General features: G+C 40.0%; 1 protein-coding gene across 1 annotated transcript; it reads right to left on the reverse strand.

Moving 5' to 3' along the window:
* Window positions 1–413: 413 nt before the first annotated feature.
* Window positions 414–7,610, reverse strand: LOC130401501 (uncharacterized). The gene is made up of 12 exons (XM_056605310.1): window positions 7,254–7,610; window positions 6,446–6,524; window positions 6,292–6,357; window positions 6,061–6,102; window positions 5,352–5,459; window positions 2,348–2,377; window positions 2,169–2,260; window positions 1,450–1,567; window positions 1,246–1,350; window positions 969–1,121; window positions 630–812; window positions 414–490 (listed from the first exon to the last, which is right to left on the reverse strand). The coding sequence occupies exons 1-12, from the start codon at window positions 7,374–7,376 to the stop codon at window positions 414–416; spliced, it is 1,176 nt and encodes a 391-aa protein (XP_056461285.1). The 5' UTR covers window positions 7,377–7,610.
* Window positions 7,611–14,084: the final 6,474 nt, after the last annotated feature.

The raw sequence follows: 14,084 nt of genomic DNA on the forward strand, positions 1-14,084 counted from the left end.
TTTACGCACTGCTGTTTCGGATGATTTATATTCTATGCCTGAACATCAAAGAAAGAGAACTGATGAATCATCAAAAATATACTTTCGGTCATGTAGTAAGGGATCTCTATACTCATTAATTTAAACCAAATACACATATTAAGGGGATCATATATCAATGTTGTTAATGTCTTAATTTCTTGTATTGTGTTATATGTCAGACAACCTTCTTATATTTTGTATATGTTATAAATGTGGCACTGTTTGAATCTATAAATTGGTTTTATGTGTAGATGGATTGCAAAGAACATGCCTCTCACCAATTTAAATTAGTTGCACTCAAAACAACCAAAGCAAGTGTGTATTTCTCAGAAAATGGTCTGCATGAAGTATACTAACCTGTATGTAGTGAAGGCCCTCATCCATCCGTTTGGTCAACCCCTGGAGTTTTGTTGCAACAAGCACTTCAGCCCCTCATAGGCCTGCAAGGACATGTTAGGAGGAGGAGAGCCTAAAATGGGAAAAGGGGCTATATTAGATTCATGAGAAAAGTAAAAGTGATACTGTATGTGAGTTGTATACATTTGTGACCACTGAATCCCTTTGCATTCCAATACTTAAACGTGTCAGTGTTTCAGTTAAATGCCTACTGTGTTTAGACAGGTCCTCCTCAATCTGATGGATCTCTCTTTTGACCGCTTTTGAGGATCCAGTCAGGTAGCGGCAGTGGTTCCTCATCTCCTTAATGAGAATCCCATCCTCTTCCTGGAGTCGAGACAGCAGCATGGTTTTGTCAAAAACCACCTTCTTGGTCTCGAGGGGGATTGTGGATGCTACAACAAAGTAATTATGATGAAGTTAAAACAAACTTGAGAATTTTTTAAAAATGAACTTCTACTATTCCTGGGGAATAGACAAAATACAAAAGGGACATTGTGTAAAGCAAATAAATACACTAATACGTTTTACGTGAATAAAAATGCATATACCAGAATCCCATGGCCAAATGGGGAATTCCTGACTCAGAATGGCATCTGCTGTATCAACAGCCGCCGTGTCAGGTACAAGACTGTTGTACGAAGCAATTGACTCCTCCAGTTTGTGTTTCTCCTTCGCAATAAGGTCCCGTTTTGGCCTGCGATCTTTATTATGTCTATAAAGCAAAGCAGGGACAATATATATTTAAAATATTTTATTACTGTGCCACAAATATAAGATGCTTTATTTCAAAACAATCATCCTACTACTACCTATATAAATACATACCTATGTCTCTGTACAGCTCAGCTTTACGCTGCTTGATCTTTAGGACAAGGCCCTCCATGACCCGCTGCAGCCCCTGTTGGTCCTGGCAATTGGTGGACTTTGGACCTTAATGTAAACATTCATTTTCATTTAACACCGTTTCCTTAAATGTCTAATGAAACAGATGAAGTAAATACATTATTTTGTAGCAACAGAAAAACTCACTGGATGCAGCCCACTCCTCAACCTCCTTCACCCACTGCTTCATCTCCACTTGAGTTGTCTGCATTGTCGTCAAAAGGTTTTGGAGTTCCTCGCCCACAGCAACTGCCCTCTGCTTAGACTGCAAATATGTATATGCATTATTTTCTGAACAAGACCTTCATTAAGTGTTTACTTGTTCAATAAAGTAGGGTTTTCAATTTGAGGAGTTTTAGCAGCAGTAAGGAGTGTTGGCGACAATAAAAACAAAGAGACATTGGTCAGTAAATTCATCCAGTGCAAGTCCTTCAGTGGCAAATGGACCAATCAAATGAAAGCATGCAACACCAACAATCACCTTACCCACAAAATATTGAATCACAAGAAACAACCTCTAAAGTGATCTTGGTGGTTAAGAGGTGTGATATAATAATTTCCTCTGATCATTTCCAGGCAGAACTTTGTCACCCACTCCCTCTTTCTACAAATATCTTGTCTATATGTACTACCGAACAATAAAGTATAAATGCAAATTAAAAATGTATTAACAAATTCAGTAAATAAACAATTAACATGTTTCATCACAGACATTTGAAAATGGGTATACATCATGTCTGCTAAAATGATGAAAACACATTATCTCAGAGTATCCTGTTGATATAAAAAGGGTGTTGCAGCCAAACTCTTCTGTACATGTGTACGTCTTAAGTTGTATATTATATTGTATATATATAAAAAAGTACCTTGACATATCTTTTGGCGAGGTATCTGTGCAAGACTTTCACCTTTCCCATGTTCCAACCACGAGCATGAAGAGTTATCATGTCGGTGCGTCCTGAAAGACCTAGTTTTACTCTTTAGGAATTTACTTGGAACAGAGAACGAGCCGCAAATGGAAGAAACTTTTAAATCTGTTACTCACTTGCTTTTTTCATGTATTTGGTGGTAGTCGCTACACGTGAGAGGTAAGAATTTACCATTTTCCACTTCCTCACACCTGTCAGACCTAAAGAAATGTATTACATTCCTGAATAGCTCATACTAAATGCAAATCGTGGCTGTTAATTGAACTCTAATATCTTCCCATGAATATCTTTTTTTAATTGCTGTGCAGATTCATTACCCCTAGATTAACTCTGTTTGTAACCCCATGACCAGTGCCACCATCAGGCCAAATATTCAATTTTAGAATGAATCCCAAGTTCATCTCCTGATCCGATTCCCACCAAATATGTTTGCCTTTCCATAGCAAGGAGGTCGTTGGAGTCGAGTCATCTGGCCTCATGGTTGAGCCTCATGCTGACACAAACTAAAAACATGAACTACCCATACAGCTCATATTAGATGCATGTTCATAGAACATGGACTGAGAATTTGTGCTATTTGAAGATAGTCCCCCTGCAGCCAGCCGTGACTAGTGATCATTTTAAATGATACTGAATACTAAGCATTCTTTTTTTATTATTATTACAGTTAAAAATGTCATCACCACCCTACCTGACCCCTTCTGGTTGCGACCACTCCACTCAACCTGCCAAGAATAAAAATAAATAGAATTAAGTCATGAAAATATACCTTGTACAGTTACCATCATAAATTACAATTTGATATTTACCTACATCTTGTTGAGTGACCCTTTCGCATGCATCACGGATAGAAATGGTCGCATTTGCAGGACATACTGCAGCTCTGGCAATTTCTCAACTACCCTCTGCACCTATGGGTAGTATTTACACCTAACGTCTGTGCAAACAACTCTATCTTGTGTTTTTCACCAAGATTCTGCTGTAGTACAGAGGGTAGGCAAATATTTCTCCTCGACAACTGTTGAGGCCTGTATCCAAAACAGAGATAGACTCCTTTGAATGTGTTAAATGAACTACTGTATGGATATTACAATATACACACAAATTACCGAAGTGCATCTTACTTATGAATCATAGCTGGTAATGAAATGTCAAAAGATTATTTTAGTATGGCATTTTGTTTGGTACCACTGAAGAGAATGCAGTGCCTGCAGCCGGATGTCATCATGCCCTCTTCGTCCAGTCTGGGCTCAGACTTTCTGGTAGCCTCCCTGCCTGCTTTAAACGTGGATTTACAACAGGATGGGCGTCCAGGTGCCTATTGAAACAAGAAAAAGTTCACCTATTCCAAAAAGTGACGGCATCTTATGCATTTTACAGCAATCTAACACGAACTTATCACAATCAAAATGTTAAAAGAAAACAGTTGTAAACTCAACAGTTTGACTTGATGGCTGAATCCTTGACACAAATGCCTCCACTTCAGTGTCTTTGGCGACAAAAGTCCCTTCAAAGTAGGGGGATTCATCTGCCCTATTGAGAAAGAAAGCAGTTTAACTGATCCTACAGGGCCTCCAGACATGTAATTCTAGTTGTAGGGTGAACTCTCCATTGGATTTGATTTCAAGGAAAAAGTAAAGCATCACTTTCAATACAGATGGAACAACAGAGCCATCTCACTGGCTTTCCTGTCCAATTGCCCTATCAAATTTAACAGTGAATTTGACCCAACAATTCTGCACCAATCTGTACATTCACTTTATTGTTGGACAGTTGATCATCTAAAACTGTTTCACTTGGGACATGCCATGGATTTTGAAACGTGACAGAGAGCAGGAAAAATAAGGCTTGTAACAGCACCAAATGTGACAATAGCTTCTCATTACTTGCTGTACTGAAGTATAAATGTACATAATGTCCATTTTACTATCGTTATACTTACCCCCTTGCGATTGAAGCGGTACATTTTCCCTGTTGCCATCCAAAGACACTGCCACCATATCATCTCCACAAGCAGGACAGGAGAAATGTCATCGCCTAGAAGTAACTCAATCTCGTGCCGGCAATATGTCCACTCCAAAAACTCTTCTGGAGATTTTCGGACGAGACTGTGCCAACCTAATAGATATTAATTAATAAATGCAAGATAAATGTCAAAAGCATCAATTACTTGACTTGTGGGAGAGACAAACCATGATAATAAGTATAATACCTAACATGCAATGATCATGCTTGTAAGATGTTAATCAACTTAGATACTCCTAAAATTAAGTACAATAACATTTTCCAAAATGTGAATTACCCTGCCAGCACGGAAATGAGCGACTTTTCCAACAGTCGGACAAATGCATGTCTACTCAGACCAGGATCACAGATTTTAAGGTCTTCAAATGAAGAGAAAACCTCAATAGCAAACACTGTCTGGAAATCAATTGTCCCAGGCCAGTAACCATTTAATATAAGGTCCTATAATCTGTGGTGTCCATTTCGCATTTGCAACTTTCACATGTCAGCAGTGGAACAGAGAGATCATAGCGACCTGTTGAAACAAAAAACAGCAATTAAAAACAAGTCATATATATATATATATAGTAAGAAAATTCATGTTCATTTATGTAAGTATTCAAAGATATGTTACCATTCATGTTGACCAAGATAATTTTTTGCCCACCACTGACTGACACATTTCAGGCCTTACAGCTGCAAATGCTTTTGGGCAACGCAAATGGAAGGAGACGTACTATCGAAAAGAGAGGGATATTGGTTACTTCTCTACCATTATGATTGGAAAATTATTCCATAAAAAGTGAATACACATAACTACCTTCTTCGCCCAGTGTTGGCTCACCACTCGCATCATGGACAAGATATCCGTTGGAGGAAGGGCTCTGTGACTGCTCCCGACAACCGAAGATCGGTTATGCAAAACTGTATTGCCGATGTACAGTGATGTCGCACTGAGAGCACAACATGTGTTTGGCAGGCAGTCAGTGCAGCTATGACTGCCTCTTTAACATTGCACAGTTGGCAAAAGCCCTTCGGGACCCCTTCCTGCTTCCAGCATGGCTTCAAGAAGCTGAGGTCTAGCATTTCGCCATCTTTCTCCCGATAATGCCTGACGTATGCTGCTCCATGTTTGAGATGAAGAGGATGAGGCTTCTGTGGAGCCTCCGGCAACATCCTCCCCAACTGCATCGAGCATTTGCTGCAGCTCCTGTATATGAAGGTCTTGGGAAATTAGGATAATTACAGTTATTTACAATATGGTGACAATGACGATCTGGCAGAGGGTAAGTGGGAACACAGGGTACACTAGGCCAAGACCTATGTCTTGTGTGTGTGAGGGAAAATGGCAGAAAAAGCCAGTACTTGTACAAAAGTACAAGTACTACAAATATGAAACGGGGAAGGAGAAGAGAGGCAGGGGACGGATGGAAATTAATAATCTGACCGACTCCCAAAGGGCTGTGAGGCTTCCACTACAACCACATATACTGTACATTTATGTGGCTAATTAAAAGCACTGAGTGACATTGTGCAAACCTGAAGGTACGATTAATGTTCACCTATATTGCTTTAAGTAAACAATCTGATCTTTCGAAATTAAGGTTTATGATTATTTAACCTAAATGTCATGCAGAAAAGGAAAGTATTACATTTCTTAAATTGTAAACCAACTAAAATATTGTGATATTCACTTATAGGTTGGTTTTGAATACCGTACTTATGGAAAAAACACTCTAGCACAGATTACTTAATTGACTGGATAATATTATCCCCAAAAAATGTGCAGTTATGGTGGCTTTATGATTTTAAAATATATGCTTACCAATCATGTTGTGGGTCTCTTGTAACTCAGAGGTCAATGGGCCTGCATAGAAACACATACACATTCATTCATACATACATGTCACCAAAGGTGTGGGCTTTGAATAAATATTGCATTCCTAATTTCGAAGTTCACTTTGCACAACACGAAAAATACACATACACACGCGCACGCACACACTGAATGGAGGAAAAACTGTAGCAAAAAAGTGATTCTGACAGAAGAGATTACCTGTGCCGTCTTCCACATGTTCTTCACCAATATTTGATGACTGTGCCTGACGTGTGGAGGAGTACACTAGGAAGACAAGAATTGTCTTTATAGATTTCAATGTAAAAAGAAAGTAAAAAAAAAAAGTGATGCAGTAGGATTTTGATTTACATACTTTTTGATGAACCGTGACTCTTTCCAATCAGCCTCCCAAATTGGTCTCGTTTTCGCCATTGAAGCGCCGGCTCACGGCTCTATATAGGTGATGGAAAGATTGCACGTTACATCAGACTCCTGGGTTGTACGACGGAGTATTAGGGCCACACGTGAATAATTCTTTTTTTTTTTTGCCGTGACGAGATTTAAATCGACACGTCGACTTTAAAGTCAACATGTCGACATCGAACTCGAATGTCGATAATAAAGTTGAAATTTCATGTCGACTTTAATCTCGACGTGTCGACTTTAAACTCGAAATGTCGAGAATAAAGTTGAAACATCATATCGACTTTAATCTCGACGCGTCCGTTTTCCTCCGTCAGCACGCAGACGCTCCGGGCCTCCTCCCAAGCGTGCAGCGGATGACACGAGGTCGGCAATAACCCTGGGGTCATTGTTTGTGGTGTAGGCCTCCATCCAAACAATATAGCGACTATAGTATCCTTGTATCTGCCCATTTCCCTTGTTAAAACCGATTCTGAAATACAATTTTACCAAATTTTCTACACAAGCCATTGGATTCAGTGCAGGCCCGTGGAGCGGTTGCAATCCCTCCCAACTAATTTGAACTGTACGAATAGAGATTAAAGTGGACATAATATTTCAACTTTATTCTCGACATTTCGAGTTCAATCTCGACATTTTGACTTTAAAATCGACGTGTCGACTTTAATCTCGTCACGGCAAAAAAAAAAAAAACATCTTCATGTGTGGCCCGTCGTACATTTGCAAAAAATAGTCAGTTGATTTGATTGTTACTTTACCTCTTTCTCTTGAAGCTTAGCATCCAGATTCCTAATAACTTTGGATATTTCTTCATTTTCATCGTCAGAATCACTGATTTCAAAGTTTGAAGATGTCCTTTGAGACGTCTTTCGACCCGCCATGGTCGTCTTGAGAAATAAGTCTCTCGCGCACCCATCTTCCGGTTGCACGCTGTACGTTGCCTAACAGAAAGCCTCCCAGAAAAGGGGCATTTAAACATTCATGTTATGTTAATGTATTTTAACCATAGACTATAGGTAAGGAAATAACAAGGTAATAATAATAATTTTAATTTTAACGCAGGGCTACAATGATATCCGGCTGAATGCAATAACCAAGCAATGTGGCGCTGAACTGCGAATGCGTAGACCGGAAGTTAATTCCCATGATGGGATTTTTTTTATTGATACACTTACAATTTCTCAGAAAAACACGAACGTTTCCTCTACTCTAGACCAGCCTCTCTCAAACTATTTTGTGCCATAGCCCCTCATCTTCTGGGACCCACTTACGTAGGCTAATGTACCATCTCGTCTATTAATTAGCCTATTAAATAATAATGATAAACGTAGTTCATATGGCTACAGCAACACTTATTTACCCAATAATAACAAAGGGCATACAATACATTTAGGCCTAATGTACAGACAATAGGTGATAAAACAAAATAATATTTTCCCTAAACATGTTGCCCGAGATCTGGTTCCACCCCGGCGTGGTGCTGTCTCCTTTTGACCTTTTGACCCCAGACTTCTGGGGGAATAGCTGAATCAATTCATTAGTCAATCAGAAGCATGTAAATATCTTTCCGGTGGGGTAAGAGGACGAACAAGATGTCCTTCAACATCTACGCTTCCAGGCGATTGCAACGGTGCCACACATGAGCATATTCGAACATGTTTAATGGTAGTAATTAGCTGTCGAAATTGGAGGCCTTAATCAATACTGAGCAGCTATTGATTTGCTTCCCGATAAAGATTTGTCACAAATGACATGTTATTTAGCATCTACACGTTGAGCTGAGTCCAATGACACCAAGAACGACACTCTAGCTAATGGTAACATGTATTTTACATGGTACACCTAGGTCTAGGACATGATCTCGGTGTAGCAAGAGGCCGAGCTTGATCTCATTGGACTCAGCTTAACGTGTAGATGCTAATTAACATGTAATTTGTCAAAAATCTCCATCGGGAAGCAAATCTATAGCTGGTCATTATTGATAAAGGCCTCCAAAATCGACAGCTAATTACTACCCCGAAACATATTCAAATATGATCATGTGTGGCACTGTTGCAATCGTCTCGAAACGTAGATGTCAAAGGACACCTTGTTTGCTTTGTTGCACCACCGGGAACATATTTTCATACTTCTAATGGATTGATTCATATTTTAAGGTTCTCGGAGTGAGACTTTAAGTGGCTGCAGCAGAAGTGTTGAGACGAAAGATGATATCAAGAGATTTATAGAATATTCCCATTCACATTATGATTCTTTGTCGTAACATCCGACCAAACATCCTTTACATTCACAGAGCGAAGATTATGAAAGTCCAGGCTCAGCAAGTGCTCCATCTCGTTGCACCTGCACCCAGCGGCTCGCTTGCAAGATTTTGGCCTGAAGTTCTTCCCAGACCTATACCCTAACAGTCCAATATGCATATCTGAGAATCAGGCCTCTCTTCAATAATGACAAAATGTAATGAGAGAAATACAGATTCACTTTTTGTTATCTCATAAGCGGCGTGGTGCCGGCTCCTTTTGACCTTTTGACCCCAGACTTCAAAGACGTGGCCACAGGCCAGCGGTGTCTACACACATTAAGCCACAAATGTACACCTCCATCCCGCAAAAAATGGGGCCTAGAAACTAACCTCTGTCTTATGTACATTGACTGTACTGTTGGAGGTCACGCCCCTTTTCCAGCCTTTTCGAGATAGCTAGGGATGCTAAAATGTTGACACACATTTCCCGGGGCCCCGAGAACGACATATGCAAGATTTGTAGTTCTAGCCCATAGGAAAAAAAGTTTTCCCAAATGGACTGTCATTTGGACAAAGCCCCTTCAGAAGTGTTGCCTGCGAGACCTAATGGTTCAGAATGTGGTGGAAAAAAAGTTTTTGAGATAGGAAGGTCCTACCGCCCTGAAATTTGAATACCATATTCTAGGGCCTAACTGGGACCCCCGCACCGTAACTTGGCCCGGTCGGACCCCGAGGGCAGGAAGGGGGGGCCTGCCCTCGGGGTCTGACCGGGCCAAGTCTCGGGCAGGAAGGGCCCCCCCTTCCTCCCCTCGGGGTCCGACCGGGCCAAGTTTCGGTGCGGAGGTCCCAGTTAGGCCCTAGAATAAGGTATTAAAATTTCAGGGCGGTAGGACCTTCCTATCTCAAAAACTGTTTTTCCACCACATTCTGAACCATTAGGTCTTGCAGGCTACACTTCTGAGGGGCTTTGTCCAAATGACACTCCATTTGGGAAAACTTTTTTTCTCTAAGGGCTAGAACTCCAAATCTCGGATATGTCGTACACGGGGCCCCGGGAAATGTGTGTAAAAATGTTAGCATCCCTAGCTATCTCGAAAAGGTCGGCAAAGGGGCGTGACCTCCAACAGTACAGTAAATGTACATAAGACAGAGGTTAGTTTCTAGTCCCCATTTTTTGTGGGATGGAGGTGTACATTTGTGGCTAAAGGTGTGTAGACACAGCTGGCCTGTGGCCACGTTTTTGAAGGGGGTCAAAAGGTCAAAAGGAGCCGGCACCACGCCGCTTATGAGATAACAAAAAGTTAATGTGTGTTTCTCTCATAACTTTTTGTCATTATTAAAGAGAGGCCTGATTCTCAGATATGCATGTTGGATGGCTAGGGTGTTGGTCTGGGAAGAACTTCAGGCCAAAATCTTGCAAGCGAGCCGCTGGGTGAGGTGCAACGAGATGGAACACTTGCTGAGTCATTTCCTGTAGGGCTGGAGCCACAGGTTGATGCGTATACGTCCTTTGAGACTCCCTTTGATATATAAGAGACCCTAAGGTATAGCTTACTCAATCACCTATTGGCTATTGCATCACTTCCTTTAGGGCTTCGGCCTCCTAATTGATCATTGTAGTATAATTGAATGCCCTCTTTCATATATATGATACCACCCCCACTGGGACGTGGCAACAATTCTCTAAATCCATATGGGGAGGGGCGGGGGTGCTTGTGGACAGTAGGGGTGTACACTAGACATAAGCAAACTCAGAAGGAGGACTGACCTCTCACACATATTTAATTAATTGTTTCAAATAACCCTGCCTCATTAAATCAATGAGCTTGTTGTTTTGCTTTCAGAAATAGGTGATAGGCGAAGACTAAACTGCAGAAAATAAAAACATCCAACGTGCCTTTTAAGGATACCTTGGAATATCTGTCAATTTTTTAAACATCGGACCCTAGTTTACGACAAAAACAACCCAATTGACGGCAGCTCCTTTGCCGCGTGGTTTTTAGCATATAAAATGTCTATGGTTTTTAGAGCCATGCAAGGATTAGAGGGGCGGTCGTAAGCAACCATTGCAACCATGGCAGTCAAGTGACGTGAACGCAGGCCCATTGGAACAAAATAGAAAACATACCGTACACACTCTTTGTGTGTAGGTTAATTATATTTAAATATTATGACCAGTGACCGCTGGTGGTGCTTTTGGGTGGGTGGGCTAACATTTATCAATATTTCACAGGGCCAGACGCCATGAGTTCACCTTTATATCTCCGTTCATAACTTTCATATAATGTGAATGATTTTTAAACAAGAATAAGGTTAAGAGAAATGGGTGTCTTTATTTGAACCACAATTATAAATAAAAAGAACAATAAGGTGTTTAAAGTGATTCACTGAGCTGATATTGAACATTTCGAATTAACCATTAAGCAAAATAAAACTTTTTCGTGCTTAAAGTATTTAACAATTAAAATGTTGACCGGTCTCCCTATGCGCAGAAATGTGGCTGTAGACGATCACACACTCTTTGGAGAATGATACGTCTGTCTCGCCGTGAATCGTGAAGGACATGTAGGCTATGTGGCGTTTCCGACGTCCGCAGCTGTCTTTTGCTTTAAGGGGTCGCCTATTACCGCAATGAATTGTGCAGATGCCATCTCATTGCAATACGTCGGGTTGACGTTTAATCCATTTTTCTTCATGAGAATCATTTCGGATTTAAATTTGGTGAATGGCAACTCCTCTTTGGCAATGTAGGCTATGCAACATTAAATTTGATCATTTCCGATTCCTTAGAGAACCTTATTGTTACTGCCTGTCGCTGAAATGCAGGTGGGAGAGGGGCCACTTTCTCTACACACTTGTCATGTCATGTTGGGTTATTTAGACATATGCTTTTTCAATGCATCGATACGAAACGTTGTTGACCAGCTTACAAATGCCCTATTACCGGCCAATAAAAGCTGTGCGTTCCGTAATGCACTGCGTAATAATAAAATGTTAGATAGATGAGTCAGCATTTAATTAGTTTGTGTGACAGAAACAACTATATTTCATGGATACATTTAAAGTTTATTCATTTATTTAAATAAATAAATTATGATAGAAACGTTTAAAAACACATACGCCATACTGCACTTGCACTACTGTGCTGTGATTGGTCGAATGTCAGATTACATGGGTCAGAGCCAATCAGAAGCAGAGGCTGGGGCGGGTGTTGAAGGAGCGCGTGTTCACTTATTTTTATGCTGAAAGAACGACATAATTCCCGAACTTAAACCTTGAACGGTAAGACATTTATATAATGTGTTACTTAGATGGTATCAGATCATACAAGAGCAGAATTTATGAGTTAGGCATACAGTTTTATTGTGATTTAAAATAATGAAATGAATAATGCGAACATAAATATAAACTTATAGGCCTAATGATCCTTTAACTTGAAAGAAAAGTTTTAAAACCTTTAAACAACATACAATAGGCTTAAAGAAAGAAATAACTCTGCTAATACCTGAATAGCACCATGCTGAACCATTAAATTTGACAGTCTAATGCTTTCGTTTGATCAAGAACTATAGCTTCATCCTATTCTTGCAGAAATGAGCGGGAAGGCCCGAAACATCAAGCCATGTGTGGCTTGCAGCAAAACCATGTATGTGGCCTGCAAGACCTGCCCAATATGCAAGGCGAAACAGCCCTATAAAGATCGGCTTGTCAGAGAGAGAAAACTATTTGTTGAACACGGAAAAGCATATAAGGCTCGGGTTAAAAAACACTGCAACAGCAGTCATGTTATGGACTCCAGCTTAAAAATGGTAAGTAGCATACAATCGATGTTCCATCTTGAAATTCTAAAGAGAGAGTATTTAGCCTGTGTGTTCCCTCCTAGTATTAGTAAAAGGTTTCATACAAATGGAATACCATGCAGTCTAAGCTGAACAGCCATAATCTATTAAGTGTAGTGCTACTTTCCTCCTGTCAGCCCACGTTACAATAGCAGCAGACTGTTGCAGGGTGTATGCTCGGACAATGTGCGCTAAATAACGTAATAACACATGCATTTAATGAAATAATTAACACATATTCCTTGGTGCCCACCAAGGAAGCAGACTATTTGTTGTGAACACGACATAGGTCTAACAAATTGGCTTGAATCTCCAGCCAATTTGTTAGACCTAAAACTGAGTTTTAAAAGATCGCCTCAGAGGAGGGCTTAGCCTACTTTAAAAGCTCTGTTTTCAGTAATATTAAGTCTGTTTTCACCGATTTGGTGTTGACATGAGGCCAAATATCCAACTCCAATGTACCTCTCTGATTGAATTATAAGTTTGTATTGATTTGCATTGACTCTTACCTGTAAGGGGGCAAGTGAACCCAAACCATGCAAGAAAAAAATGCCCACCTATAACAGGGCCCCTTGATGTACTCAAAGTAGGGATCAAGCATTCCAGACATTTATTAAGGTTTTTCTATTGGTCTCCCCTCTGTGTGTAATAAGTAATAAGACTGAGCACAACAGTTTTTTTCCGTACAGCCCACAGATCAACCCAAAATAATGTTTCAATATGTTAAAAAAATGGATCTCCATACTTTTCTATTGTGATATTCCGACTTCATCACTGTCATTTGCTAATGATTATTTCAGTTGGACCGGCTTGCTGCACTGGGCTACTTTCCTCTGCTGCTTTTAGGGAAGAAAAACAAAAGAAGCTACACAGCCCAAGTGTTCGGCAGCATGCAGATGCAGCTGGATCCATCCTTACAAGAGGACTTGCAGTCTGTCTATGCCAAAATCCTAAAATGTGAGTATTTCACTAACTGTATTGATGATTACACAATAATGTCTTTATTTGTTCAAAAAACTTCTACTGGAGCTTATGTTGTATCCACACCTAGAGACAACCAAAATAGTCTTGAATTGTTAATTTATTTTTCCAACAGTGCACTTTAAAAGGTTTCCCCAGCCAACTGAAAATGGTAAGATGTTTACATTTATCCCCTTAATTTGTTTTATTGGACAGTTTAGGTGACCTGGCAAATTTGACCTAGTGATTGTTGTTTACCTCAATTGAGTGGTGTCAAGTATTTACATTTTACATTTAAAGATAGCAATTCAAAAAGTGAGTAAATAAATGGTCACATTCAGTTTTCCCTTGTGGCTCTTCCTATACAGGAACCCAAAGTGGTGATGGAGTAGGGATGGAGGGGGAGCAGGGAATGGTTCCTGAAGAAGGAGCAGGTTTGTAACTCAAACTAAAACTAATATTTGATATGTATTCTTTCACAATATTTGATTAAGTACATTAGAAAAGTCTGATTAAAAATTCTTAATTAACATGTCTTAATTGTTTAT

The sequence above is a fragment of the Gadus chalcogrammus genome, chromosome 13 (assembly GCF_026213295.1).
Source record: "Gadus chalcogrammus isolate NIFS_2021 chromosome 13, NIFS_Gcha_1.0, whole genome shotgun sequence".
NCBI lineage: Eukaryota > Metazoa > Chordata > Actinopteri > Gadiformes > Gadidae > Gadus > Gadus chalcogrammus.